Raw genomic sequence first — 27331 nt, 5'->3', positions numbered from 1 at the left:
CATGGAAACATGAGTGAGAAGAGAGAGAAAATAAAAAAAAACAAAAGAGATAGAGAACAATTCATGTGCATATATACCTTACATAACCCGACAATAACCACCAATACGAGAAGAGAAACAAAGCATTTTTAAACATTGTAAGAGAACATTGTTAACATTAGAAAAACAGTGTCAGACTATCAGGCTGTCGTATCTACGTGTCTAATGGTCTCCTTGAGCAGTCCCTCCCCACCAGCACTTGCATTATTCCACTGTCTGTATCTGGCCAGAATACATTGTGGTGGATAGGTCATGCTGGGGTTTGGTAGACTTCTACAAGGACCAGGCGAATATGCAATGTTTGAATTCTTACCAATAATCGTCAGAGATGGGGATAGAGAGAGAAAGAAAAAAAACATTTTTCACAAATACCTTTACAACTTTTCACCTGGTCATTCCTGTGTCTTTCGGTGAATGACCTCCCACTTCATTACCCGTTACCTCAGGCTTGCCTCCATTCCTAATAATCACCTTTACTGCCTATGTGATCCTTGATTGTAATGGTGTGTATTGTAATTTTGCTCATTTCTTGGTCTAGGGGGTCTAACTTTATGTGTGTTATTACAGTTGTGGGCATAATGCCCTTCTCTCCTACAATGATAACAAATCCTGGGCTCCCTCCACGTGTTAATGGCTTGAGGTTTTGGTTGATTTGATGCCTCCTCAAACGCTCGGATGCTCATCATCATCAATTGTTTCCCCTGTACTTCCCTGGTTCCTTGGATTTTATGATTATGGTGTTGTCTTTCTCGTGATCTACAATCTCTTGCAATGTGTCCCTTTCTATGACAATGGTAACAGACTACCATATCTGGGTTTCTCGCAGGGGTGTGGGGCTTTTGTTGGGGTGGTCTTGTGGTTTGGGCCTGTATTTTTGCTGCCATTAACTTATCTCTTTGTGACTCTCTGTATCTGGTGATATTCTGATCCTGGTTGATGACGGCCTCTCTTAGTGCGGTCACCGAGATATCTCTCCAGTTTGGGTTGGTGGTCTGTACCCTTGTTTTTAATTCATCTTTTAAACCCTGCATCAATACCTTAACCGCTATTCCTTTATGTTGTGCATTTGTCTTGATGTCTGTGATCCCAGTGTTCTTAGCCATTATTTGCAGTGCTCGATTGAAATAATTAGAAACATTTTCCCTTTCGTTTTGCCTTATGGAGAAAATTTCATTCCACTTGACAGCAGCTGGGAAATATATTCCTAACTGTCGGTTAATCTGCCTAATACATTCCTGATTGTGTTCCTCCGTACAAGGTACCTCTGTGTTTAATTTACAATCAGCAATGAACTTTTCAGGGTCAACCCTGGAGGGCAAACATGCCCTCAGCACTGTCCGCCACTCTTTGTTAGTGGGTTCTGTGGCGTTTCCTAGTTCTTTTATAAACCTTTGACATTTGGCTAGATTTTTCCTAGGATCAGGAAATTCAGACATAATTGATCTCAATTCGGTCCGGGACAAGAGACAGCGCATTGCACTGTCCTTGACGGGAATGATTCCCTGATCGTCAGTCTTCCCATTGGGGACTGAGATCACCCTGGCCAGATCGAGCTCAGTTACATCATCTTGTGTTGGTCTTACAATATGGGGTACATCTGTTTGTGCGTGATATGAAACATTGTACGTACCTGTGGACACGACCTCACCTGACCCTCCGTTAGGGGGTTCGATTATTGCCTTTACCCATTTGGTCGTGTCCACCTGGATGGCTTCTGTGATGGTTGTTGGAAGAGGTGCTGACATCGTTCTGGGCTCACTTTCTTGTTTGTATTCCTGAGGGAGGTTTGACATGGGGTGCAACTTGCACAGGTTAATAGTTGTACATTCAACAGTATTACAATAATCATTGTTACAGTTATTACACTTATTCTTATAATCTATATTACAGTTGCTAAGAGCGTTTTTATTGTTCCACCTTTGTGCTTTTCTCTCCGCAATCAACTCCTCTCCCGATGCCATGTCTCTCCTCTCAAGATAAGAGTCAGAAAAGTCAATAGACTCTCTTTGTAATTCACTTTCCTGTTGCCATAACTGTAAATATTCATAATGTTTATTTTGTCTCTTCGTTGGTTCAATGAGACTTATCCTCCTCCTTAAATTTTGTAACACCTCTGGACTGAAGCTACCTATTCTTGGGAACTTGTCCCTGTCTTGTACAGTCATTCTCTCCCATTCATCACAAAAAACTTCAGCGTGATTTCCATATTTCTTACACATCACATATCGTGCCGACCCGATGGATCGGTTCTCAGAATCAACCTGAACCTGGGTTGATCGCCCCCTACCGGAACAAATGGCCCCCATAATCTGCAGGCGTTGCTTATTCCTCCTTGAATATCAAGGCTTTCAGCGCACCCTTACAAACAAACCAAGATGTCCTTGGGCAGGCCGGCGGTGGTGGTTTATCAAGTACCCCACTTACTTCTCGCCCACGTTGGCCTGTGCCGCAATCACTGTAACCAGAGCTGTGGTACCCAACCCAGGGCCCCTGTGAACCTTTATTTACTGGGGCGTGCTGGACCTACCAGTCCCCAGCAAGTATCGGTTGTTGGATAGTTCCTGAGTGACCAACGAACTTCCCTTCCCAAAAAAATAAAAAATTACACAAATCACGTCAGAGTGTACAAATAGCGTTTGTGACCAGTTTACTCTAATGGTATTAGGTCAGGTTACTAACTACTGCACACAATTACGTGCGGTCCAATCGTTCAGTTCACGAACACTACTTGTCATGTACTGAAAGATTAATGGAATCGATGTTTCCGGCCGCGATTCCTTCAGCCAGAGCTTATGGCCTATATGGGTTCTGCACCAACACCCCAGGCGTTGTGCCACTGGACTTTTATAGCGGACCTCTTTGTACCTTTTACCTGTTACCTTATGACCTCCTGGTCTTGTTACCTTATGACCTCCTGGTCTGTTACCTTATGGTCCGCTATACTCTAATGCTCAAATATTATTTTAACCAGGGATGCCTCCCTAGCCACCGTATATGTCACTTACACGTATGTTCCTCGACGAGTACCCGACTTTCCTTTTGGTTCCACCTTAAAGTTATATAAACTTTTGTATACAAAACACACTCACTCAACACATGTACACTTTTGTTTCTATATCTATTTCTGCGCAGAAATTGTCTTCAGGCCAAAAGTGTTACCAATTAGGAGCAGGATCTGTTAAACTAAATTTCAGATTTTCCAAAAATAGATTTGCGTTATTTACCGCGTCGCGTTATCTACCGCTGTGCGTTACTTATTGCCTTTGCGCTAATTATCGCTTTGCGCTAAAATCCACTTTATCACAACTTGAGCTACGTGGGCGTAACCAGACGCTACGTTGCGTAGTGTACGCTGCGTGCGTCTGCCTTTTGGATTGCGTACGCTAGTCTTTGTTAGCGACACGTGTACGCAATGCAAAGGATCCACCGTAACACAATATATTTATTTATCAATGTAGATGATCCCTGATCATCTACCGCAATCCACACTGGCTGCCTCGTCTCTCGGACAAGCCGTGTGTTGTTCTATACTTTAACTATCACCTTTACTATGCAATAACAGCAAATCTCTTTTTAGCCCTTTCTATCAACTATAAAATTTTGGCAAACAGGAATAGTGATATACGAAAAATGAAACAGAAATGCAGATATATATGCGTGCGTGTATACGCAAGACAGAAGAGAAATAAAACAGTTTTAAAAAGACACAAGCGTTTTGTTCTTACTTCCGGTTACCGGGTTCCTTCAGCACTCTTTATCTAAGTGAAGCAGACGCTTATCCCGTCAGCAACTGCGAGACAACCTCCCACCCTTTGCTGGGGGATAATGTCTGCTGATCTACCTAGTGCAGATGTGAAAAGGACCGGACGAGCCCGCAATTGACAATGCTAAATTCCTTTGTCGTATAAACAACCCTTATGAAGCTAAGAACACTGTACGCTGTTTACTTAAGAAGTACCGTAATGGTACGCTAACTGCGTAGCGATCGCTCAGCCGTAGGCGAGACGCTCAAGCGTCACGTTCGCTCACGGCCCAGTGATCACAGGACACGTTATTGGTTATGTCTAGGGGAATGATTCGCTGTAGCGTAGCGTACGCTCGAGACCACGAGGAGGTCACCAGCGGTGCAGACGCTCACAGCACAATACCTTTATATTTAAACCTTTTAACAATGTAATGCGCTATATATTAATGTGAATACAGGGTGTAAGTGCAACCTTGTGTAACCTGACTAACTACAAAGCTGATTGAGCGTCACCGACGCTCAAGTGAACACTTAACACTATAGAAAATACACAGATACTGGTTTAGGGTTCCAAAGCCTATTATCTGTATTATATCTAGTATACTTGTAAAAGAGTAACACAGTACAAATGATACACTACAATATAACAAAGACTTCCTAACCAAACACCTAACTAAGGGATAAACTACAATACTATCCTGGTCTAACACAATACAATACAATACTATAACAGTTTAGTCTAGGGGAGATATGAGAGAAAAGAGAAAATAGAGAGAGAGAAATAGACACAGAGGGAGAGAGAGAAATTGGCTCACGGAAAGACAATGATTACGGAGAGAACTTACGCACAAGGGTAACGATCGCATGCGCCTCGATATCCAGCTCCCGGTTATCAGCAGTGATAACAGTTTGAAGAGAGAAGTGAAGTTGGATATGGTCGGCCTGCCTATTTATGCCCCACACACAATGCAATCTCCTAGTCCCTACAATCCTACAGTTTATTGGACACAGGAATTCGGCCCTGTACTGTAACCAAAGGTCATAGGTTGATTCATACAGGTGGGCTGTGCCGAGTTCAAACAGCTCAGGTGGGTGGGAAACTGGGTTTCCCGCCGCATACCCGAGTATGGGTAAATAATAGAAATGGACATAAACTTCTTATGTCCATAACTATTCGCACGAGCGATTAATACGCTCCAAACCAACACCGGAATATTGCTAATTAAATACTCTTCCGATGGGTACCAAACACTGCTGTATGACTCCTGTTAGACCCTTCGTGCAATACAAAGGGGGATTCCTCCGCTCAGGGACATTCTATCTAAACCAAACTTACAGAAACTATTGAGGGGAACATGATCTATAAACTACATTAATTGTGAACTTTTGTAACGAATGAGTCGCACGCTACGATCACATAAACTCTACCGTAAATGCGCATACTGCGCGTGCGAGTGCACGCTATTGCGGGTATGCGCTTCCACGGGAGAGCGTACGCATGCGCAGCACGGACCAGTGTGCGGTGCAAATATGGCAGTGTGCATTAAGACATTTTTCTGACTTTGACAAGTCACACAGCCCGGAACACCTGTACTCACATGTAAGGGACAGATACAATGCAGTCACACAGCCCGGAACACCTGCACTCACATGTAAGGGACAGATACAATGCAGTCACACAGCCCGGAACACCTGCACTCACATGTAAGGGATAGATACAATGCAGTCACACAGCCCGGAACACCTGCACTCACATGTAAGGGACAGATACAATGCAGTCACACAGCCCGGAACACCTGCACTCACATGTAAGGGATAGATACAATGCAGTCACACAGCCCGGAACACCTGCACTCACATGTAAGGGATAGATACAATGCAGTCACACAGCCCGGAACACCTGCACTCACATGTAAGGGATAGATACAATGCAGTCACACAGCCCGGAACACCTGTACTCACATGTAAGGGACAGATACAATGCAGTCACACAGCCCGGAACACCTGCACTCACATGTAAGGGATAGATACAATGCAGTCACACAGCCCGGAACACCTGTACTCACATGTAAGGGATAGATACAATGCAGTCACACAGCCCGGAACACCTGTACTCACGTGTAAGGGATAGATGCAATGCAGTCACACAGCCCGGAACACCTGTACTCACATGTAAGGGACAGATACAATGCAGTCACACAGCCCGGAACACCTGCACTCACATGTAAGGGATAGCTACAATGCAGTCACACAGCCCGGAACACCTGCACTCACATGTAAGGGACAGATACAATGCAGTCACACAGCCCGGAACACCTGCACTCACATGTAAGGGACAGATACAATGCAGTCACACAGCCCGGAACACCTGCACTCACATGTAAGGGATAGATACAATGCAGTCACACAGCCCGGAACACCTGCACTCACATGTAAGGGATACAATGCAGTCACACAGCCCGGAACACCTGCACTCACATGTAAGGGATAGATACAATGCAGTCACACAGCCCGGAACACCTGCACTCTCATGTAAGGGGCAGATACAATGCACTCACACAGCCCGGAACACCTGCAGTCACATGTAAGGGGCAGATACAATGCACTCACACAGCCCGGAACACCTGCAGTCACATGTAAGGGGCAGATACAATGCACTCACACAGCCCGGAACACCTGCAGTCACATGTAAGGGGCAGATACAATGCACTCACACAGCCCGGAACACCTGCAGTCACATGTAAGGGACAGATACAATGCACTCACACAGCCCGGAACACCTGCACTCACATGTAAGGGATAGATACAATGCAGTCACACAGCCCGGAACACCTGCACTCACATGTAAGGGATAGATACAATGCAGTCACACAGCCCGGAACACCTGTACTCACATGTAAGGGACAGATACAATGCAGTCACACAGCCCGTAACACCTGCACTCACATGTAAGGGATAGATACAATGCAGTCACACAGCCCGGAGCACCTGCACTCACATGTAAGGGATAGATACAATGCAGTCACACAGCCCGGAACACCTGCACTCACATGTAAGGGATAGATACAATGCAGTCACACAGCCCGGAACACCTGTACTCACATGTAAGGGATAGATACAATGCAGTCACACAGCCCGGAACACCTGCACTCACATGTAAGGGATAGATACAATGCAGTCACACAGCCCGGAACACCTGCACTCACATGTAAGGGATAGATACAATGCAGTCACACAGCCCGGAACACCTGTACTCACATGTAAGGGACAGATACAATGCAGTCACACAGCCCGGAACACCTGTACTCACATGTAAGGGACAGATACAATGCAGTCACACAGCCCGTAACACCTGCACTCACATGTAAGGGATAGATACAATGCAGTCACACAGCACGGAACACCTGCACTCACATGTAAGGGACAGATACAATGCAGTCACACAGCCCGGAACACCTGCACTCACATGTAAGGGATAGATACAATGCAGTCACACAGCACGGAACACCTGCACTCACATGTAAGGGATAGATACAATGCAGTCACACAGCCCGGAACACCTGCACTCACATGTAAGGGACAGATACAATGCAGTCACACAGCCCGGAACACCTGTACTCACATGTAAGGGATAGATACAATGCAGTCACACAGCCCGGAACACCTGTACTCACATGTAAGGGATAGATACAATGCAGTCACACAGCCCGGAACACCTGTACTCACATGTAAGGGATAGATACAATGCAGTCACACAGCCCGGAACACCTGTACTCACATGTAAGGGATAGATACAATGCAGTCACACAGCCCGGAACACCTGCACTCACATGTAAGGGATAGATACAATGCAGTCACACAGCCCGGAACACCTGCACTCACATGTAAGGGATAGATACAATGCAGTCACACAGCCCGGAATACCTGTACTCACATGTAAGGGATAGATACAATGCAGTCACACAGCCCGGAACACCTGCACTCACATGTAAGGGATAGATACAATGCAGTCACACAGCCCGGAACACCTGCACTCACATGTAAGGGATAGATACAATGCAGTCACACAGCCCGGAATACCTGTACTCACATGTAAGGGATAGATACAATGCAGTCACACAGCCCGGAACACCTGTACTCACATGTAAGGGATAGATACAATGCAGTCACACAGCCCGGAACACCTGCACTCACATGTAAGGGATAGATACAATGCAGTCACACAGCCCGGAATACCTGTACTCACATGTAAGGGATAGATATAATGCAGTCACACAGCCCGGAACACCTGCACTCACATGTAAGGGATAGATACAATGCAGTCACACAGCCCGGAACACCTGTACTCACATGTAAGGGATAGATACAATGCAGTCACACAGCCCGGAACACCTGCACTCACATGTAAGGGATAGATACAATGCAGTCACACAGCCCGGAACACCTGCACTCACATGTAAGGGATAGATACAATGCAGTCACACAGCCCGGAACACCTGCACTCACATGTAAGGGATAGATACAATGCAGTCACACAGCCCGGAACACCTGCACTCACATGTAAGGGATAGATACAATGCAGTCACACAGCCCGGAACACCTGCACTCACATGTAAGGGATAGATACAATGCAGTCACACAGCCCGGAACACCTGCAGTCACATGTAAGGGACAGATACAATGCAGTCACACAGCCCGGAACACCTGCAGTCACATGTAAGGGACAGATACAATGCAGTCACACAGCCCGGAACACCTGCAGTCACATGTAAGGGACAGATACAATGCAGTCACACAGCCCGGAACACCTGCACTCACATGTAAGGGACAGATACAATGCAGTCACACAGCAGAGCTAGCACCAGTCACACACAATGCAAGGAAATAACAATTGCAATGGGCACTGACGTCATCTCCTCACACCACATTGGTAGGTAGGACTAGGACATGTATAACCTGGCCACTTCTGGAGACAGAACCCAGCATTCCCAGAGCCTGGCATCACACTCATTCCCATTGGAATGTCACTCAGAGACTCTTATAAGGGAAGCATGTGGGGTAGGGGCAGCCGAGAGGGAATCCCAGCTGTGGAATCTGGCTCTGGGAGAGGACCTACCTCCCCTGGCTGACATCACCCACCAGGTACCCTGGCCTCCATTATCCTATATATGTATTATATGCATGCCCTGGTGGTCTAGTGTAACCCGTAGCAGCAGCCAGGGATCACATCAGAGCCTGCGGAAGCATGGACTACATGTATTGTGGGTCCCACGTGCCGGAGAATGCCTTACCTGTCCTCCGGCTGCAGTCCTGGGTCCTGGATACTGTACTAGCGCGGCGATCAGGAAGTAACCACGCCGGAATCATCAGTCTCTTAGCCTCACTGACGTTGCGGCACCAGCGGGGGATTGTTGGAGCAGCAGCGGCGGCGCTCAGAGAGACTCCCAGCGCTGCTCATTCATTCCTCTCCGCTGTGTGACCGGTGCTCCGGCTTCTGCCAGCACCAACACTAAAACTGCCCACTGGCCGGGGGCGGGGTACATGGGGAGGAGGTCCGGAGCATCCTGGGAAATAATAAGAATTTACTTACCGATAATTCTATTTCTCGTAGTCCGTAGAGGATGCTGGGAGCTCCGTAAGGACCATGGGGAATAGCGGCTCCGCAGGAGACTGGGCACAAAAGTAAAGCTTTAGGACTACCTGGTGTGCACTGGCTCCTCCCCCTATGACCCTCCTCCAAGCCTCAGTTAGGATACTGTGCCCGGACGAGCGTACACAATAAGGAAGGATTTATGAATCCCGGGTAAGACACATACCAGCCACACCAATCACACCGTATAACTTGTGATATGAACCCAGTTAACAGTATGATAACAGAGGAGCCTCTAGAAAAGATGGCTCACAACAACAATAACCCGATTTAGTTAACAATAACTATGTACAAGTATTGCAGACAATCCGCACTTTGGATGGGCGCCCAGCATCCACTACGGACTATGAGAAATAGAATTATCGGTAAGTAAATTCTTATTTTCTCTGACGTCCTAGTGGATGCTGAGAACTCCGTAAGGACCATGGGGATTATACCAAAGCTCCCAAACGGGCGGGAGAGTGCGGATGAATCTGCAGGACCGAATGAGAGAACTCCAGGTCCTCCTCAGCCAGGGTATCAAATTTGTAGAATTTAGCAAACGTGTTTGCCCCTGACCAAGTAGCTGCTCGGCAAAGTTGTAAAGCCGAGACCCCTCGGGCAGCCGCCCAAGATGAGCCCCCTTCCTTGTGGAATGGGCTTTTACAGATTTTGGCTGTGGCAGGCTTGCCACAGAATGTGCAAGCTGAATTGTACTACAAATCCAACGAGCAATAGTCTGTTTAGAAGCAGGAGCACCCAGCTTGTTGCGTGTATACAGGATAAACAGCGAGTCAGATTTTCTGACTCCAGCCGTCCTGGAAACATATATTTTCAGGGCCTTGACTACGTCCAGCAACTTGGAGTCCTCCAAGTCCCTAGTAGCCGCAGGCACCACAATAGGCTGGTTCAGGTGAAACGCTGACACCACCTTAGGGAGAAGCTGAGGACGAGTCCTCAATTCCGCCCTGTCCGAATGGAAAATCAGATAAGGGCTTTTACAGGATAAACCCGCCAATTCTGACAAGCGCCTGGCCGAAGCCAGGGCCAGCACATGACCACTTTCCACGTGAGATATTTCAAATCCACAGATTTAAATGGTTCAAACCAATGTGCTTTTAGGAACCCCAAAACTACATTGAGATCCACAGGTGCCACTGGAGGCACAAAAGGAGGCTGTATATGCAGCACCCCCTTGACAAACGTCTGAACTTCAGGAACTGAAGGCAGTTCTTTCTGGAAGAAAATCGACAGGGCCGAAATCTGAACCTTAATGGATCCTAATTTTAGGCCCATAGACACTCCTGTTTGCAGGAAATGCAGGAATCGACCCAGTTGAAATTCCTCCGTTGGGGCCTTCCTGGCCTCGCACCACGCAACATATTTCCGCCAAATGCGGTGATAATGCTTTGCGGTCACATCCTTCCTGGCTTTGATCAGGGTAGAAATGACTTCTTCCGGAATGCCTTTTTCCTTCAGGATCCGGCATTCAACCGCCATGCCGTCAAACGCAGGCGCGGTAAGTCTTGGAACAGACAGGGTCCTTGCTGGAGCAGGTCCCTTCTTAGAGGTAGAGGCCACGGGTCCTCTGTGAGCATCTCTTGAAGTTCCGGGTACCAAGTCCTTCTTGGCCAATCCGGAGCCACGAGTATAGTTCTTACTCCTCTCCGTCTTATAATTCTCAGTACCTTGGGTATGAGAGGCAGAGGAGGGAACACATACACTGACTGGAACACCCATGGTGTTACCAGAGCGTCCACAGCTATTGCCTGAGGGTCCCTCGACCTGGCGCAATACCTGTCCAATTTTTTTGTTGAGACGGGACGCCATCATGTCCACCTTTGGTTCTTTCCAACGGTTTACAATCATGTGGAAGACTTCTGGGTGAAGTCCCCACTCTCCCGGTGGAGGTCGTGCCTGCTGAGGAAGTCTGCTTCCCAGTTGTCCACTCCCGGAATGAATACTGCTGACAGTGCTATCACATGATTTTCCGCCCAGCGAAGAATCCTTGCAGCTTCTGCCATTGCCCTCCTGCTTCTTGTGCCACCCTGTCTGTTCACGTGGGCGACTGCGGTGATGTTGTCCGACTGGATCAGCACCGGCTGACCTTGAAGCAGAGGTCCTGCTTGGCTTAGGGCATTGTAAATGGCCCTCAGCTCCAGGATATTTATGTGAAGTGATGTCTCCAGGCTTGACCACAAGCCCTGGAAATTTCTTCCTTGTGTGACTGCTCCCCAGCCTCGCAGGCTGGCATCCGTGGTCACCAGAACCCAGTCCTGAATGCCGAATCTGCGGCCCTCTAGAAGATGAGCACTCTGCAACCACCACAGGAGAGAGACACCCTTGTCTTTGGTGACAGGGTTATCCGCTGATGCATCTGAAGATGCGATCCGGACCATTTGTCCAGCAGGTCCCACTGGAAAGTTCTTGCGTGGAATCTGCCGAATGGGATTGCTTCGTAGGAAGCCACCATTTTTCCCAGGACCCTTGTGCATTGATGCACTGACACTTGGCCTGGTTTTAGGAGGTTTCTGACTAGTTCGGATAACTCCCTGGATTTCTCCTCCAGGAGAAACACCTTTTTCTGGACTGTGTCCAGGATCATTCCTAGGAATAGAAGACGTGTCGTCGGGATCAGCTGCGATTTTGGAATATTGAGAATCCAACCGTGCTGCCGCAACACTACTTGAGATAGTGCTACCCCGACTACCAATTGTTCCCTGGATCTTGCCCTTATCAGGAGATCGTCCAAGTACGGGATAACTAAAACTCCCTTCCTTCGACGGAGTATCATCATTTCGGCCATTACCTTGGTAAGGACCCGGGGTGCCGTGGACAAACCAAACGGCAGCGTCTGAAACTGATAGTGACAGTTCTGTACCAAAAACCTGAGGTACCCTTGGTGAGAAGGGTAAATTGGGACATGGAGGTAAGCATCCTTGATGTCCAAAGACACCATATAATCCCCTTCTTCCAAGTTCGCAATCACCGCTCTGAGTGACTCCATCTTGAATTTGAACCTTTGTATGTAAGTGTTCAAGGATTTCAGATTTAAAATAGGTCTCACCGAGCCGTCCGGCTTCGGTACCACAAACAGCGTGGAATAATACCCCTTTCCCTGTTGCAGGAGGGGTACCTTGATTATCACCTGCTGGGAATACAGCTTGTGAATGGCTTCCAATACCGCCTCCCTGTCGGAGGGAGACATCAGTAAAGTAGACTTTAGGAAACGGCGAGGGGGAGTGCCTGAGTCCGCTTGTAAAGCCCCAGCGTCATGCTGAGGACTTGGCAGAAACGAGAGAGGGCTTCTGTTCCTGGAAACTGGCTGATTTGCTGCAGCCTTTTTCCTCTCCCTCTGCCACGGGGCAGAAATGAGGAGCCTTTTGCCCGCTTGCCCTTATGGGGCCGAAAGGACTGCGCCTGATAATACGGCGTCTTCTTATGTTGAGAGGCTACCTGGGGTAAAAATGTGGATTTCCCAGCAGTTGCCATGGCCACCAGGTCTGATAGACCTACTCCAAATAATTTCTCCCATTTATAAGGCAATACTTCCATATGCCTTTTGGAATCCGCATCACCTGACCACTGCCTCGTCCATAACCCTCTTCTGGCAGAAATGGACAGCGCACTTACTCTTGATGCTAGTCGGCAAATATCCCTCTGTGCATCACGCATATATAGAAATGCATCTTTCAAAGGCTCTATAGTCAGTAATATACTGTCCCTATCTAGGGTATCAATATTGTCAGTCAGGGAATCCGACCAAGCCACCCCAGCACTGCACATCCAGGCTGAGGCGATTGTTGGTCGCAGTATAACACCCGTGTGAGTGTATATACATTTTAGGATATTCTCCTGCTTTCTGTCAGCAGGTTCCTTAAGGGCGGCCGTATCAGGAGACGGTAGTGCCACCTGTTTAGACAAACGTGTGAGCGCTTTATCCACCTTAGGGGGTGTTTCCCAACGTGCCCTATCCTCTGGCGGGAAGGGGTATGATGCTAATAACCTTTTAGGAATTATCAGTTTTTTATCGGGGGAAACCCACGCATCATCACACCCTTCATTTAATTCCTCAGATGCAGGAAAAACTACAGGCAGTTTTTTCTCACCAACATAATACCCTTTTAGTGGTACTTGTATTATCAGAAATATGTAAAACATTTTTCATAGCATCAATCCTGTAACGTGTGGCCCTACTGGAAGTCACATTCGTCTCTTCATCGTCGACACTGGAGTCAGTATCCGTGTCGGCGTCTGTATCTGCCATCTGAGGTAACGGGCGTTTTAGAGCCCCTGATGGCTTTTGAGACACCTGGACAGGCACAGGCTGAGTAGCCGGCTGTCTCATGTCATCTACTGTCTTTTGTAAAGAGCTGACACTGTCACATAATTCCTTCCAACAGTTCATCCACTCAGGTGTCGACTCCCTAGGGGGTGACATCTCCATTACAGGCAATTGCTCCGCCTCCACACCATTTTCCTCCTCATACATGTCGACACAATCGTACCGACACACAGCACACACACAGGGAATGATCTGACAGAGGACAGGACCCCACTAGCCCTTTGGGGAGACAGAGGGAGAGTATGCCAGCACACACCAGAGCGCTATATATATACAGGGATAACCTTATAGAAGTGTTTTTCCCCTTATAGCTGCTGTTTTATTTATACTGCGCCTAATTAGTGCCCCCCTCTCTTTTTAACCCTTTTCTGTAGTGCAGGACTGCAGGGGAGAGTCAGGGAGACGTCCTTCCAGCGGGGCTGTGAGGGAAAATGGCGCCAGTGTGCTGAGGAGATAGGCTACACCCCCTTCTCGGCGTACTTTTCTCCCGCTTTTATCTGTAATCTGGCAGGGGTTAATATACATCCATATAGCCCTGGAGCTATATGTGATGTCATTTTAGCCCGCCAAGGTGTTTTTATTGTTTCTCAGGGCGCCCCCCCCCCCAGCGCCCTGCACCCTCAGTGACCGGAGTGTGAAGTGTGTATGAGGAGCAATGGCGCACAGCTGCAGTGCTGTGCGCTACCTTGGTGAAGACTGATGTCTTCTGCCGCCGATTTTCCGGACCTCTTCTTGCTTCTGGCTCTGTAAGGGGGCCGGCGGCGCGGCTCTGGGACCGGACTCCGAGGCTGGGCCTGTGATCGATCCCTCTGGAGCTAATGGTGTCCAGTAGCCTAAGAAGCCCAATCCACTCTGCACGCAGGTGAGTTCGCTTCTTCTCCCCTTAGTCCCTCGATGCAGTGAGCCTGTTGCCAGCAGGTCTCACTGAAAATAAAAAACCTAAAACTAAACTTTTACTAAGAAACTCAGGAGAGCCTCCTAGAATGCACCCTTCTCAGCCAGGCACAACAATCTAACTGAGGCTTGGAGGAGGGTCATAGGCGGAGGAGCCAGTGCACACCAGGTAGTCCTAAAGCTTTACTTTTGTGCCCAGTCTCCTGCGGAGCCGCTATTCCCCATGGTCCTTACGGAGTTCCCAGCATCCACTAGGACGTCAGAGAAAAAAGCTTAACTGTGTGATGCCCGGTCGTCTCCTACCACCTACACCCCGATGTAAGGACTGTGGATCACTATGGACCCTAAAGAAGAAAACGCCTTTAACAGAAAACACCCCTGATTCAAATATTGCTGCCGACGGACGCAATATTAGCATTTCAGATCACCCCTTCCCCCCGGGGGAGGCAAGCTGAAATGCGCAAAACTTTTTGTGATCGCGCCCATGACGGTAGTTGGGTTAAGTAGCTTTACAAAGCTAATCCAGACTGCTAGGGGCGCGACATGACCAAACATGGGGACAATTGAATATTGCCCCGCAAACTCCTGTCACTGTAGACGTGAGATCGGGTGTGATATTACAATTGAATATCGTCCCTTGTGTTATAAACACCCAACAGAGAACAGGGCTGATGGTCCTAGACTACACCACTGGGCAGATACATTTCCATCATTAGTCTGTACTGACAGAGGAGGGTGTAGGATAAGAGATTACTGTAGTGACTGAGAAAGGAGAATATGTGACTTCTGTAATAAGTGTTTATTACTCACCTGTGCTGATATCTGTAGGGATCTCCTCCTCATTACACTGCTGATCACCCCTCACATACGTCTCTTCTTCTCCCTCTGTATCTTCTGCCTTCATATCAGTCACATACGTCTCTTCTACTCCATCTATATCTTCTGCCTTTATATCAGTCACATACGTCTCTTCTTCTCCCTCTATTTCTTCTGCCTTTATATCAATCACATACGTCTCTTCTTCTCCCTCTGTATCTTCTGCCTTTATATCAGTCACATACGTCTCTTCTTCTCCCTCTATATCTTCTGCCTTTATATCAGTCACATACGTCTCTTCTTCTCCCTCTATATCTTCTGCCTTTATAACAGTCACATACGTCTCTTCTTCTCCCTCTGTATCTTCTGCCGTTATATCAGTCACATACGTCTCTTCTTCTCCTTCTATATCTTCTGCCTTTATATCAGTCACATACGTCTCTTCTTCTCCTTCTATATCTTCTGCCTTTATATCAGTCACATACGTCTCTTCTTCTCCCTCTGTATCTTCTGTCTTTATATCAGTCACATACGTCTCTTCTTCTCCCTCTATATCTTCTGCCTTTATATCAGTCACATACGTCTCTTCTTCTCCCTCTATATTTTCTGCCTTTATATCAGTCACATGCGTCTCTTCTTCTCCCTCTATATCTTCTCCCTTCATATCAGTCACATACGTCTCTTCTTCTCCCTCTATATCTTCTGCCTTTATATCAGTCAGACAGTCATCCTAAATAGCCCACAAAACAATATACATTAAAAATGTCTGATTTCAGATAGTGTAATATCAGTGTATATCTCTACACATTATATAGTGACAGTCACTTTGGTATATTGGGCGACACCCTAAATCCCACCTACCTGATCCTCCTGTGGGATCCTGTGATTCTCCTCTGTACAATCCTGGGTATACAGAGGACGGGGACATCTCTCTGGGGTATCTCTGTTACTGGGTCCATCTGTAAGAGACACACAGTGACTGAGTACAGTGTATATATGTGATTATCAGATGATGTGTGTATATAGGGGCCCCCATACCTGCTCTCCCCTGTACAATACATGACAGTCTCCTCTTACCCAGTGATGTGAGGGGCCGGTGATTCTCCATCATCACGTCCTTGTACAGACCTCTGTGTTCCTCTATATATTCCCTCTCCTGCATGGAAAAATATAGACAGTGACATCCTGACACCTTATAGGAACCTGACACACACAGTGATACAGTCATCACCCAGACACGTCCCCTGGTGTTACTGTATAATGTCCCATTCCCAGCAGTCACCTCTCCAGTCATCACCCAGACACATCCCCTGGTGTTACTGTATAATGTCCCATTCCCAGCAGTCACCTCTCCAGTCATCACCCAGACACGTCCCCTGGTGTTACTGTATAATGTCCCATTCCCAGCAGTCACCTTTCCAGTCATCACCCAGACACATTCCCTGGTGTTACTGTATAATGTCCCATTCCCAGCAGTCACCTCTCCAGTCACCACCCAGACACATCCCCTGGTGTTACTGTATAATGTCCCATTCCCAGCAGTCACCTCTCCAGTCATCACCCAGACACATCCCCCGGTGTTACTGTATAATGTCCCATACCCAGCAGTCACCTCTCCAGTCATCACCAGACACATCCCCTGGTGTTACTGTATAATGTTCCATTCCCAGCAGTCACCTCTCCAGTCATCACCCAGACACATCCCCCGATGTTACTGTATAATGTCCCATTCCCAGAAGTCACCTCTCCAGTCATCACCCAGACATATCCCCTGGTGTTACTGTATAATGTCCCATTCTCAGCAGTCACCTCTCCAGTCATCACCCGGACACATCCCCTGGTGTTACTGTATAATGCCCCATTCCCAGCAGTCACCTCTCCAGTCATCACCCAGACACATCCCCGGTGTTACTGTATAATGTCCCATTCCCAGCAGTCACCTCTCCAGTATTCACAAAGACACATCCCCTGGTGTTACTGTATAATGTCCCATTCCCAGCAGTCACCTCTCCAGTCATCAACCAGACACATCCCCTGGTGTTACTGTATAATGTCCCATTCCCAGCAGTCACCTCTCCAGTCATCACCCAGACACGTCCCCTGGTGTTACTGTATAATGCCCCATTCCCAGCAGTCACCTCTCCAGTCATAACCCAGACACATCCCCTGGTGTTACTGTATAATACCCCATTCCCAGCAGTCACCACCCAGACACATCCCCTGGTGTTACTGTATAATGTCCCATTCCCAGCAGTCACCTCTCCAGTCATCACCCAGACACGTCCTCTGGTGTTACTGTATAATGTCCCATTCCCAGCAGTCACCTCTCCAGTCATCACCCAGACACATCCCCTGGTGTTACTGTATAATGTCCCATTACCAGCAGTCACCTCTCCAGTCATCACCCAGACACGTCCTCTGGTGTTACTGTATAATGTCCCATTCCCAGCAGTCACCTCTCCAGTCATCACCCAGACACATCCCCTGGTGTTACTGTATAATGTCCCATTACCAGCTGTCACCTCTCCAGTCATCACCCAGACACATCCCCTGGTGTTACTGTATAATGTCAAGGGGTCAGCTTGCTGGGGGGAGCTTGCATGGAATTTAACAAGTGTGGAATTAAGAAGTGTGTTATCCGAACAGTTAAAAAAACAGCTGAACATACATTGAGCACCATCAAGGAAAGGTAACTTACTTAAACAACTTATTCCTACACCACGTAACCCAAAATGATCTCACAAACGACCACAGCATGTTCATCAAACTACTGTTTCTTATTTCAATTCATGGAATTCTCACCAAATGTAACATTCTACACTCACCCTAAAACTCACCCCTCTGTGCACATTACAGCTTTTATTCTCCCCTCCCCTCTTCTAAACACTCATGAGCTTTATACTTACTTCTCTGCAAGTACTTTGACAACCACAATTGGCCACCAGAATAAACACTCGCAAACATCCACCAATATTTATCTCACTCTTCTGCTTTTATTAGCTGGTGCCATATCACCAAATCCAGGCCCCAACCACCTGTCCCTCTCACACTCAGCTATCTCAAAACAACACAGAACGCCATCTAACCTTATAAATATCACGTGTCTCCCATCCCCCTCCAAGTCACTAAAATGTGGCTTTTGGAATGCACGCTCTGTTTGTAACAAATTACCATCCATCCATAACCTCTTTATCTCTCACAACTTTAATCTGCTGGCTATAACAGAAACATGGCTCACACAATCAGACACGGCCTCCCCTGCAGCACTGTCACACGGTGGTTTCCACCTCACACACACCCCCAGGCCTGGTAATTGTAAAGGTGGTGGGGTTGGAATCTTACTGTCCCAATTTTTCACATACACTGTTCTACCTCAGGTTCCATCACTCGCATTCACATAATTTGAAGTTCACTCTATCAGGATTTTCACCCCCTTCTCTCTGCGTGTTGCAGCTATTGCCCTCCTGGGCAACCCAAACAACAATTTCTAGAAGATTTTTCTGCCTGGCTCCCACACATCTTATCCTCTGACATCTCCACCATCATTATGGGTCGATATCAATATAGCTCTTGACAGTCCACAATCTGTTCATGCCTCCAAACTCCTCTTTCTAACCTCCTCTCTTGGCCTCACCCAATGGTCTGACATCGCTACATACCAGAAGGGCCACTGCTTTGATCTTGTGTTCACCAGGCTCTGCTCAGTTTCTGAATTCATTAAGACTCCTTTCCCTCTCTCTGATCACAACCTGATCACCTTCACAATCTCTTCTATTACTCTAAATTCTATGACACTATAACCTAGCAAGCCTCCTCTAACCCACAGAAATACTAACAATATACATTTTCAACAACTTTCCACTTCTCTGCAACAACTGCTCTCACCAATCTCTACATTTACCACACCTGACACTGCTGTATCCCACCTGCACAAAACCCTAGAGAGTGCCCTTGATGAAGTGGCTCCAGCTACCCATCACACTCTTGATGAAGTGGCTCCAGCTACCCATCACACTCCACGTAGGCTTAGATGTCAACCATGGCACTCTAAATCAACAAGACACCTACAAAAACTATCACGTAAAGTAGAACGTCAGTGGCGTAAATCTCAGAATCCAAGTGACTTCCTCACATATAAGACCACCCTACCACTCCTATCATCAGGCCCTGGACACTGCCACAGAAACATACTTCCAATCTCTCATCTCTTCTCATGCCAGCAACCCCAAGCAACTTTTTAATACAATTAAATCAATTATTTACCCTCCCTCACCTCCCCCACTAGCTACTATCAGTGCACAAGAACTTGTTTCCTACTTCAAGGATAACATTGATAAAATCTGAGATGAAATGGTACGCTCTTCCTCAGCCAGTGACCTGCTCAATTCCCTACCTGAACCCTCTGGCACTTTCTTTTCATTTGATCCCACAAGTGAAGATGAAGTATCAACATTCTTCTCTTGATCCTATACCCTCACAGGTCAGTAAAACTTTGTCTCCTGTGCTTATCCCAACCTTAACTAAAATATGTAATCTCTCTCTCTCTACTGGTATCTTTCCCTCTCTGTATAAGCATGCAGTGATTACTCCCAGTCTAAAAAAACACAACTCTGACCCAAACACACTCTCTAACTACCGTCCATTTCTCAGCTACCAGGTCCCTCCAAGCTACTTGAGAGACTTGCCTACACTCGCCTTACACACATTCTTAACTCCCACAACTTATTAGACCCACACAGTCAGGCTTTCATGCCCAACACTCCACAGAGACTGCACTGACCAAAGTAGTGAATGATCTAGTCACTGCTAGATCTAAAGGCCATTACACACTACTCATTCTTCTAGATCTCTCTGCTGCTTATGACACTGTTGACCACTCTCTTCTCATACAAATACTACAATCTCTAGGTCTTCAGGACACAGCCCTCTCCTGGTTCACATCCTACCTATCTAATCGCTCTTTCAGTGGTCACTTCTCTGATTCTACCTCTTCTTCTCTACCTCTACCAGTTGGAGTACCGCAAGGCTCAGTCTTGGGTCCTCTGTTGTTCTCAGTCTGTACCTCATCTCATTGCTGGGTGATCATATCATACAACCCATTAAGAACCTAGCAATCTAGTGGACCATTATGCAACAGGTAGCATCTATCCTTGTGTATCAATGCCTATTCCCCCATAGATTGTAAGTTTGCGAGCAGGGCCCTCCTACCTCTATGTCTGTCTATTTTTACCCAGTTTCATTCTATTACTGCTGTTCCTTTTGTAAAGCGCAACAGAATATGCTGTGCTATATAAGAAACTGCTAATAAATAATAAATACAACACAGGCCGCTCCCCCTGTATACTATGACAGCACAGAAAGCTACCCCTGTATATTATGACAACACATGCCGCTCCCCCTGTATACTATGACAGCACAGGAAGATACCCCTGTATATTATGACAACACAGGCCGCTTCCCCTGTATATTATGACAACACAGGCCACGCCTTCTGTATAGAAAGAAAATACATGCCACTCACCCTATATAATAATAGTAACGAGACACCACAGGTTCCTCCACTTTTATATTATGACAACACAGGCCGCTCCCCCTGTATACTATGACAGTACAGGATGCTACCCCTGTAATATGACAACACAGGCCACTCCTTCTGTATAGAAAGACAATACATGTCGCTCACCATATATAATAATAGTAACAAGACACCACAGGCCACTTCCCCTGTATAAAAGGGCAACACAGGCTGTTCCCCCTGTATAGTAGGATGTCATAATCCACTACCCCTGTATAGGAGGATGCCCCAGGTCACTCCCCCTGTACAGTAGGACAACACATGCCACTCCCCTGTATTTTAATACAGCTCCCCTGAATATTAATACAACATATGCCGCTCCACCTGTATAGTACAATGCCACAGGACACAACACCTGTAATGTCCCGTTTATAGAATTACAGTAACGGCGGGGTCTGCACCACTTGTATTACGGTAACGACGAGGTCTGCTCCACCTGTATTACGGTAACGGCGGGGTCTGCGCCACTGGTATCACAGTAACGGCGGGGTGTGCGCCACCTGTATCACGGTAACGGCGGGGTCTGAGCCACCTGTATTACGGTAACGGCGGGGTCTGAGCCACCTGTATTACGGTAACGGCGGGGTCTTGCGCCACAAGTATTACGGTAATGGTAGGGTCTGCGCTACCTCTACTACGGTGACGGCGGAGTCTGCGCCACCTGTATTACGGTAACGGCGGGGTCTGCGCCACCTGTATTACGGTAACGGCGGGGTCTGCGCCACCTGTATTGCGGTAACGGCGGGGTCTGCACCACCTATATTACGGTAACGGCGGGGTCTGCGCCACCTGTATTACGGTAACAGCGGGGTTTGCACCACCTGTATTGCGGTAACGGCGGTGTCTGCGCCACCTGTATTACGGTAACTGCGGAGTTTGCGCCACCTGTATTACGGTAAAGGCGGAGTCTGCGCCACCTGTATTACGGTAACGGCAGGATCTGCTCCACCTGTATTACGGTAACGGCGGAGTCTGCGCCACCTGTATTACGGTAACGGCGGAGTCTGCGCCACCTGTATTACGGTAACGGCAGGATCTGCTCCACCTGTATTACGGTAACGGCGGGGTCTGCGCCACCTGTATTACGGTAACGGCGGAGTCTGCGCCACCTGTATTACGGTAACGGCGGAGTCTGCGCCACCTGTATTACGGTAACGGCAGGATCTGCTCCACCTGTATTACGGTAACGGCGGAGTCTGCGCCACCTGTATTACGGTAACGGCGGAGTCTGCGCCACCTGTATTACGGTAACGGCGGAGTCTGCGCCACCTGTATTACGGTAACGGCAGGATCTGCTCCACCTGTATTACGGTAACGGCGGGGTCTGCGCCACCTGTATTACGGTAACGGCGGAGTCTGCGCCACCTGTATTCGGTAACGGCAGGATCTGCTCCACCTGTATTACGGTAACGGCGGGCTCTGCGCCACCTGTATTATGGTAACGGCGGGGTCTGCGCCACCTGTATTACGGTAACGGCGGGGTCTGCGCCACATGTATTACGGTAACGGCGGGGTCTGCGCCACCTGTATTACGGTAATAGAACAATAGAGTGACAGCCACCTGCACAGGGATAATGCAGCACCAGAGGCTGCTCCAGCTGCACTATAACAAGGCACCAGAGGCTGCTCCCCCTGTAGTACAGAACCTGACACCAGAGCTGCTCAGCCTATAGAATAATAATAATAATAATAATATCATTACCTGCTGCCAGACACAGCAATGGCTGCTCTCTGCTCCTGCTGCCTTGTGGGATTGATAGAAGGAAGGCGGAGCTCAGACCAGGGGAAAATGGCCGCCGCTCCTGACGTCACTACACGGCCAGGGAACCTATTGTTGCTGCCGGACTGGTCTACAAGAAAATGGCCGCCGGCCTCCTGTACTGAGGACATGTATAGTATTAGTCATTACAGAGGATGGGTGTAGGAGGGGAGGAACCAGTCACTAGGAATCAGCTTGTGCCAATCACTCTTTACTTCCGGTCTGTGCGTTCCACCTTACTTCCGGATTGTGCGTTCCACATACAGGAAGTGAGTTTTCATCGACTGCTGCAGCCTCGCAGTGTCCGTGGAGATCAGGTAATGGCGTCTTACTATACAGGAGGAGCAGCCTGTGGTGTCCTGATATTATTATTATACAGGGGGAGCGGCCTGTGGTGTCCTGATATTATTATTATACAGTGGGAGCAGCCTGTGGTGTCCTGATATTATTATTATACAGGGGGAGCGGCCTGTGGTGTCCTGATATTATTATTATTATACAGTGGGAGCAGCCTGTGGTGTCCTGTTATTATTACTATACAGGGGGAGTAGCCTGTGGTGTCCTGTTATTATTATTATACAGGGGGAGCAGCCTGTGGTGTCCTGTTATTATTATTATTATTATACAGGGGGAGCAGTCTGTGGTGTCCTGTTATTATTATACAGGTGGAGCAGCCTGTGGTGTCCTGTTATTATTATACAGGTGGAGCAGCCTGTGGTGTCTTGTTATTATTATACAGGGGGAGCAGCCTGTGGTGTCCTGTTGTTATTATTATTGTTATTATACAGGGGGAGCAGTCTGTGGTTTCATGTTATTATTCTACTGGAGGAGCAGCCTGTGGTGTCCTGTTATTATTATTATTATTATACAGGCGGAGCAGCCTGTGGTGTCCTGTTGTTGTTGTTATTATTATTATGTCAGCTGCAGAGCATTACTACACCACTGGCAGTGTGACAGCTGCAGAGCATTACTACACCACTGGCAGTGTGACAGCTGCAGAGCATTACTGCACCACTGGCAGTGTGACAGCTGCAGAGCATTACTGCACCACTGGCAGTGTGACAGCTGCAGAGCATTACTACACCACTGGCAGTGTGACAGCTGCAGAGCATTACTACACCACTGGCAGTGTGACAGCTGCAGAGCATTACTACACCACTGGCAGTGTGACAGCTGCAGAGCATTACTACACCACTGGCAGTGTGACAGCTGCAGAGCATTACTGCACCACTGGCAGTGTGACAGCTGCAGAGCATTACTGCACCACTGGCAGTGTGACAGCTGCAGAGCATTACTGCACCACTGGCAGTGTGACAGCTGCAGAGCATTACTGCACCACTGGCAGTGTGACAGCTGCAGAGCATTACTACACCACTGGCAGTGTGACAGCTGCAGAGCATTACTACACCACTGGCAGTGTGACAGCTGCAGAGCATTACTACACCACTGGCAGTGTGACAGCTGCAGAGCATTACTACACCACTGGCAGTGTGACAGCTGCAGAGCATTACTACACCACTGGCAGTGTGACAGCTGCAGAGCATTACTACACCACTGGCAGTGTGACAGCTGCAGAGCATTACTACACCACTTGCAGTGTGACTGCTGCAGGCTGAGCCGCCCCCCTCCCCCCCCCCCCAGCAGTCACTATAATGGTGTAACATGTGACATTCCCGCTAGGAGGGCGCCACACGTATAACGACGGCCATCTGCTGTAGAGACACCGGGCTGTATTATATAATGCCAGTATCGGAAGAGACTGACGTCATGTATGTAACAAGAGTTTCTGCAGCAGCTGTGCCTGGCGTTTACTATTATTCTATAGGGAACCTATTATTTTGTATACGTGCCGGCAGCCGGCCTGTTACTGAGCCCCGTGCTGTGTGCAAATGTGGGGAATACCAGGTAGCGCTCTATCCAAATGATGCAACAAAAGATAAAAACAATATAAACAGTAATATAGAGCAAAACATATACTAATGGGTGTTATCCTGAGGTAAATGATATCTCTTTATACATGATATACACAATGAGTATTGAGAAGAAATCCTCTAGCTCTTGCAAAAGCTGCCCGTTGTGCGGAGAAACGCGTTGAGGGCACAGAGAGAGGTATCGCTGATACTTGTAGTGCCCACAGAAGAAGATACAACCTCCAGTAGCTTATGGTTCACCAATTGCCGGCAAATGTGAAATGAACATCGTGGAGAGACTGCACCATGTGTTCCTCCCTATTCCGGGTAAGTACAGACACTGTGCTGCTGATACAAACCTTACCCGTGCTGGGAGTACGAGACAGCGGCTCTGCGCATCCACATTGCACCGCACGACAGAGAACAACTTATAGCAGACCGCGCCGCCCGCAGCTTCTTCACCCGGGCAAAGGGTGATACGGAGCGGGTCTGTAGTATCAACTTTGTGCCGCAAGGACTACCAACACTGGTGCAGTGACTACTGACCACCATCACATCTATACACATGTAACTCACTTTGTTGTTACACCGGAACTAAGCGGATGGACAATTACCATATAACGGTCATTCTGGTTCAGGACACATTCCTGTATGGACCATATCAGCTGGAGGATTTCTTCTCACTCACACTGTGCGCTGCTAATTTACTATAAGAGACGGACAAAACCTCTGAGAGTCTCCTATGTAGAAGGATCAGCGTTTTCCTTTTACATTGATTTTATCAGTAATACCTTTGTGTATACTCATTGTGTATATCATTTATACCAGAGATATCATACACCTCAGGGTAACACCCATTAGTATATGTTTTGCTCTATATTACTGTTTATATTGTTTTTATTTTCTTGTGTGTAATAAACAGTGTTTTTAATTATTTTTTGGCTGCATCATTTGGATAGAGCGCTACCTGGTATCCCCACATTTGTCTCTGTTTGAGGAGGCCGGCTACCCCTCTCCAGGTGGCTGCTAACCCTAAGGTGTATTCCATCACAGACCTGCCCAGCGCCAACAAACCTTGTGTTTTCATGCTGTGTGCGCTGCCAACATCTGCACCCATGCAGCAAGTAGGGGAGGGCAGCATCTAGAAGCAGCCCAGAGAGCGGCACTTACTCCTCCAGGGAACTTCCTCGCTCACCCGCCTCAGGGGGCTCCCGGCAGCTCATCCTTCCTAGACTGCAGAGGGTGTGGGTAGGAGGCAGGGGGCTGCGGGTCTAGCATGGCAGGAGCCTCTGGTATGGGAGGGCCGGGTTATAGCCTGCAGGCAGCTGGCACTGTACCCCGCTGGTGGCTGCTGCTGCTGACCCTGTCCGAGCCCCATCTCATGTTACTCCATGCAGCTGCTCCCCTGACTGTCTCCAGCCGCCTTTCCCCTGCCTGTCTCCCGCCTCCTTCCCCCTGCTTGTCTCCAGCCGCCTTCCACCTGCTTGTCTCCAGCCGCCTTCCCCCTGCTTGTCTTCTGCCGCCTTCCCCCTGCCTGTCTCCTGCCACCTTCCCTCTGCCTGTCTCCTGCCGCCTTCCCCCTGCCTGTCTCCTGCCGCCTTCCCCCTGCCTGTCTCCTGCAGCCTTCCCCCTGTCTGTCTCCTGCCGCCTTTCACCTGTCTGTCTCCTGCCGCCTTTCCCCTGTCTGTCTCCTGCCGCCTTCCCCCTGCCTGTCTCCTGCCGCCTTCCCCCTGCCTGTCTCCTGCCGCCTTTCCCCTGCCTGTCTCCTGCCGCCTTTCTCCTGCCTGTCTCCTGCCTCCTTTCCCCTACCTGTCTCCTGCCGCCTTTCTCCTGCCTGTCTCCTGCCGCCTTTCTCCTGCCTGTCTCCTGCCGCCTTTCTCCTGCCTGTCTCCTGCCGCCTTTCCCCTGTCTGCCTCCTGCCGCCTTTCCCCTGTCTGTCTCCTGCCGCCTTCCCCCTGTCTGTCTCCTGCCGCCTTCCCCCTGCCTGTCTCCTGCCGCCTTCCCCCTGCCTGTCTCCAGCTGCTTTCCCCCTGCCTGTCTCCAGCTGCTTTCCCCCTGCCTGTCTCCTGCCACCCCTTGCCTGTCTCCGGCCGCCATTCCCTTGCCTGTCTCCTGCAGCCTTTCCCCTACCTGGCTCCTGCCGCCTTTCCAGGAGACCCTGTCCTTTCACAGTGTACTGAACATCAGGTCATTGTGACTCCACCCACAATAGCCCTACACTCTAGATCAGGGCCACTATGCAGTACAGCATTATGGGGCTGGGTCACAGGAACCTCGGAGACACTGACCATAACTCTATGGCTGTGGGGAAATAAGAGACTTAATGACCACTCTGTTCCATATTTACTATGTTACATGTGCAATATGTTTTATGTATTATATTTATTCCAGGAACTCCAGCTGTGGGGAACAGAGTCTTTATTACACATCACACGTTCTGTATTCTCTCTGATTCACCGAAGATGGACAAGGACAGGACTGAGAGGATAATAAAAATCACCCTGGAGATCATTTACCTGCTGACTGGGGAGGTGAGTGTATCTGGGAGCATCACAGTAACCTTATATCTATATTAATAATACAGGGACATGACTGGGGAGGTGAGAGGATCTGGGAGTG

The 27331-nt window shown here is 48.4% G+C and overlaps 1 protein-coding gene across 2 annotated transcripts in view; it reads right to left on the bottom strand.

Moving 5' to 3' along the window:
• The window catches only part of LOC134983281 (zinc finger protein 345-like), a 39816-nt gene extending 23194 nt beyond the window's left edge, over positions 1-16622 (bottom strand). For both annotated transcript variants that reach the window (XM_063949000.1, XM_063949001.1), the window contains exons 1-3: positions 16546-16622; positions 16330-16427; positions 15463-16198 (exon numbers count right to left, since the gene is read on the bottom strand). In XM_063949000.1, coding sequence (XP_063805070.1) covers positions 15463-16198; positions 16330-16427; positions 16546-16579 — 868 coding nt within the window. In that variant the 5' untranslated portion in view covers positions 16580-16622. The remainder of the gene's footprint in view (positions 1-15462; positions 16199-16329; positions 16428-16545) is intronic.
• Positions 16623-27331: the final 10709 nt, after the last annotated feature.

Source organism: Pseudophryne corroboree (genome assembly GCF_028390025.1).
Source record: "Pseudophryne corroboree isolate aPseCor3 chromosome 3 unlocalized genomic scaffold, aPseCor3.hap2 SUPER_3_unloc_11, whole genome shotgun sequence".
Taxonomy (NCBI): domain Eukaryota; kingdom Metazoa; phylum Chordata; class Amphibia; order Anura; family Myobatrachidae; genus Pseudophryne; species Pseudophryne corroboree.
The sequence above is the reverse complement of the archived record's forward strand: the minus strand, read 5'-3'. Positions and strand labels throughout refer to the sequence as shown.